At 47.0% G+C, this 4,094-nt stretch overlaps 1 protein-coding gene across 1 annotated transcript in view; it reads right to left on the reverse strand.

Annotated features, from left to right (window-relative positions):
• Positions 1-4,094, reverse strand: part of YY1 (YY1 transcription factor) — a 39,365-nt gene that overhangs the window by 34,808 nt on the left and 463 nt on the right. The window contains exon 2 of the mRNA XM_009998029.1: positions 2,278-2,361. Within this exon, the coding sequence (XP_009996331.1) occupies positions 2,278-2,361 (84 nt within the window). The remainder of the gene's footprint in view (positions 1-2,277; positions 2,362-4,094) is intronic.

The raw sequence follows: 4,094 nt of genomic DNA on the forward strand, positions 1-4,094 counted from the left end.
GGCGTGGCAGTGCCGGGGGGGAGCCGGCAGGGGGCGGGCTGTGCTCGCGGGCCTCCGCGTTGGGCGGGGCGGGCGGCGGGGTAAAGGTGAGCGCTGCTGGGCGGGGGCTGCCCTGGGACTCTCCGGGGGCTACAGGTGATGGCTTTATACCGTGGAGCCTGTTAGCCACGCGGCCGTCTCCCCAGCATCCGCCGGGGCGGGGAGTGAGGGTGCCCTGGGTATCCGAACCCCGCCCGATGCAGGTGCCGGGTTGTGCTCCTTAAGCGCTTCCCGCTACTCCTGGTTCAGGAAGGGGTTCTTCTCCCTCCTGCGAGCTACACCGCACTCTGCATTCCTCAGCAGGGCTGGCTGTGGAGAGGAGGACTGGTGCGCACCTCAACACATAGCAGGCAGTAGGGGAGGAGTGATGATCCCGTAGGAACTTCCTGATTTCTTAGAACCTCGCTTTTCATTTGGTGAGCTCCCAGCCAGAGAAGCTATGAACCAGTCTCTATCCAGCAGGGTTTGCTGAATTCTGGGCAAGCGCAGCTGCTGTGCCAGCTGACATTCATGCACCGTGCTGTGCAAAGGGCGGGTTACACCTAATGCGTGTCGGCCCCTAAGATCCTCTTGCACCAGCTCCTCTGCACCTTTGGTTGGTCAATCAACTCACAACTCTGGCACAGAGTTAACCCAGTGGAAGGAGAAAGCTGGAATGAATCCAGGGAAGGGTCAGCACAAATAAGAAGGGAATAGAGAAAGTAGGGATTATTGGCAAATCACATCACCTGAGCTAACTTGTGGGTGTGTGGGTTGATGATGTCTCATCTACAGATAACTCTGCCTATGAATTATAGTATCATTGTAAACACTGTTACTCGTTACATAAAGTTGGACTGTGACATCCAATTCAAAATGACTGCAAGAGGTTTCCCAACAAGCAAACATATAGCTATATTTTATTTGGGCAATATTTGGTCAAATAACTGTGAATGAGGGTCTAATTCATACAGGCAGGGAAGAAACTAGGTGTCTCAAGCCGCTACTGGGGGGCTACCCACTGGGTTTCCCACACTAGGGAATTCAGGAACTGAAAATACATGGAGCTCTTTATTCAGAGGAGAAAACGCCTATTTAGAGATACAATTGCCAAAAAAAACATTATTTTGCTTCCAGAACATCAACTTGAACAAAGATTAGTCTTTGGACACCACAAGAAGAGGCATTGAGGCCTGTACACCAAGGCAGAATAAAGGTACCTCAAATACCAAGCCTGTTTGTCAGGCTGGCAAAAGCCACAGGGAAACATGTGCAGGCATTCCAGCTGCATTTATGTAGCTGGGTTGTGAGGAAAAAAGTACGTTCATGCTGGGAAGCCCGCTGGTGGAAAGGCACCTTTGGGTGTGGAAAGCACCTGGCTTTGTGGAAAAGAGCATCAATATGTCTTGTTTCAGACCTACATATTGGACCTACATGTCCTCAATGGGGGACAGGACTTTTGTCTTTCTTACCCTGGAAATTGCCAGCTGGAATGCTGGAGGGGAGCATGACATGTGCTTAAAACTATATAAATTAGATACTTGATTGTACCCTGCATAGAGTTAATAATTGTGCTCCTCCTGTTTAGTGTTTTAAGAATTTCTCTCAGCTAGGCTTCTCCATTCTTAGAAATCCTAAACAAATATAGGAAATTGTTGAAGAAAGGAAGGCTACAGCTGGGAAAACCTGACCATGAGAAGCACATTTGAATTGCCATAAAGTATAGCATGTATGTGAATTTGTATAGTTCATGGTCATTCTGGTAGTCTTTAAAAGGGCTATTACATTGGATTACATTAAAATATCCCCTCCTTTTCCTTTGTGCATGATGGTAAGCCTGTCTGCACTTCACTAGGGTGCTACACAGCTAAGGACACCAAATGGCCAGAGCTGGGTAACACTTCTGCCAGTTCTAGAAGACAGTCTAAAGCTGGCATTTCTGGTTTGTCCTGCATCAACGATTACTCTTAAATTAGTATAATTTGTTTGGTTTATTATAGAAATATAAAGTATGAAATTCTCTCCTCAGAGATGCCGATTCACTGGGGACAAAAATGCTTTGTGTTCTTCTTATGTGGTCAGGTTGAGCCTAGAGTAATAAGCCACATGAAGAAAATGCCGTCACCTGAAAAGGAGTTACTTAACTTTCCATGCATAACTTACCATATGCAATAGCACTAGCCTATTGGATAAACTGTTGGGGATGAAGTAATATTTGTTTTCTTTGTAACTGCCTCATTAATGTGCTTTTTTATTCACCTTGAGCACTCCTAGGCACGAAGTGACAGAATGGGTCATCATGTTCATGTCGTCTTTCGCTTCTCCTCTGATACTGGCGAAAAGCTGAAACATTTGAGCCAATTAATGGTTTAGGCTAAGATACAGGATACATCTGCTCTCTAAACAATCCATTTCTTATAGAAAATTATAACTGTATCTTGGATTAACAGTCCATGAGCTGAGTTGGGCTCTGCAACTTTATGGGAGTACACTGACCTTGTGCTGGAGTGGTGGAGAAGAAAGCATTGAAATTACAGAGAGCTGACCTGCAAAAGAGAAGTGAATAAAATCCTACTCCAGGCAAAGCTGCACTGTACATGCATGGTTTACACCATACTTCTTCCACTCAACCTGCTTTGGACCTGTAAGTGTTTCAGGGTTTAAATTTAGACCACTTCAGGGGAAAAAAAGAAATAAATAAAAAAAAAAAAAAAAGCCTCCTAAAACTTTGTAGCCAGTGAGGTGGCAGCATTTTGGGTTTGTGGGTTGTTTTGTTGTTGGTTAGTTGATGGGGATATTTGGTTTGGTTTGGTTTCTTTGTTTTAAACCACTATCTGAATGTCCCATCCCTGGAGGTGTTCAAGACCAAGCTGGGTGGAGCTTTGAGCAACCTGGTTTAGTGGAAGGTGTCCCTGCCTATGGCAGGAGGGTTGAAAGTCAATGATCTTTAAAATCCCTTCCAACTCCAACTGTTTCATTATTCTGTATCATTTCATGCAATTGTGCTACCAAGCAGTCTTAAATAATTAGACTAGACTAAAGTAGGAGGGGATAGTATTGTCATAGTTAGCAGGCAAAACTGTTGCTTAAATGTACTTACATTTCACGTTTGTAAGTCTGTTTTTTTCCCCCTTTTAACTTCCCACTGTGATAGGCATTTTTAAGGATAGGACTATGGAGGGAGCTAGAGAGGCTAATTATGAAACAGAATGAAACTAAATTTTCTTCCAAGTGTGGAGCTGACCCAAATGGAATGTTAGTTATGGAAGGAGTGATGGAGTTAGTGAACCCCAAAGATGGGCAGAGGGATAGTGAACCCTGAAGACAGTGAGGCAGGTACAGGTTTGCAAAAGAGCAGAGTGGAAACTAGGGCAGCTCTTTAATTTGGGGTTGTGTGTGTATAGAAACATTGCCATGTAACATTTGTAACTCCTCTCCCTGTGAATCAGAGAGGCTTAGAGAGTTTGGCGAGGTTACCTTAGTTTTCATTACCAAGGGTGAAATGGGAGTCCTGCTCCTTTAGTGGAGACCTGGGAAATAGGCCACAGACTCTCAGGAGCGAAGCGTGATCCAGCCAAGGGCTGGATGCTTCTGGGACAGCTCACAAAGGAGTTGTTAGAGCTCCAAAGAAATGTGTGTCAGGGCATTGGTCATGTCATCTTTGCACCATCCCAGTTCTTCCACCTGCAAGAGGAACCCACATGACGGGGCTTTGCCTTAAGTCACATTCTGTTTAAGACTGTGATTCTCGATTTACGGAGTTCGGTTTACTCTTACTTTCTAAAAAGCCTTGTCCGGAATTGCCTGGGGACCAGTCCGCAGTGCTGCTGATCCCTCTGCACTTTGAGGCTGTCCCAGGAGGAGATGGGTGGCTGTAGTGGCCGCACTGACCCACGGTGGCCCCCGCGGTGGTGGCAGCAGCACGATGGGGTTCCCGCTGCCCTGCAAACCACCGCTCACCCCCCACTCCCCTCGCCCGGCTGCCTTCGAGGCCCCTACAGCAAGGCCAGCCTCGGTCGCCCGTCTCCTCCGGGCCCCGGTGCCCGCCGGAGGCGAGAGGCAGCCGGCGGGGCGGG

This window comes from Chaetura pelagica, unplaced genomic scaffold, assembly GCF_000747805.2.
Source record: "Chaetura pelagica isolate M959 unplaced genomic scaffold, ChaPel_1.0 scaffold354, whole genome shotgun sequence".
In the NCBI taxonomy this organism is placed as follows: Eukaryota; Metazoa; Chordata; class Aves; order Apodiformes; family Apodidae; genus Chaetura; species Chaetura pelagica.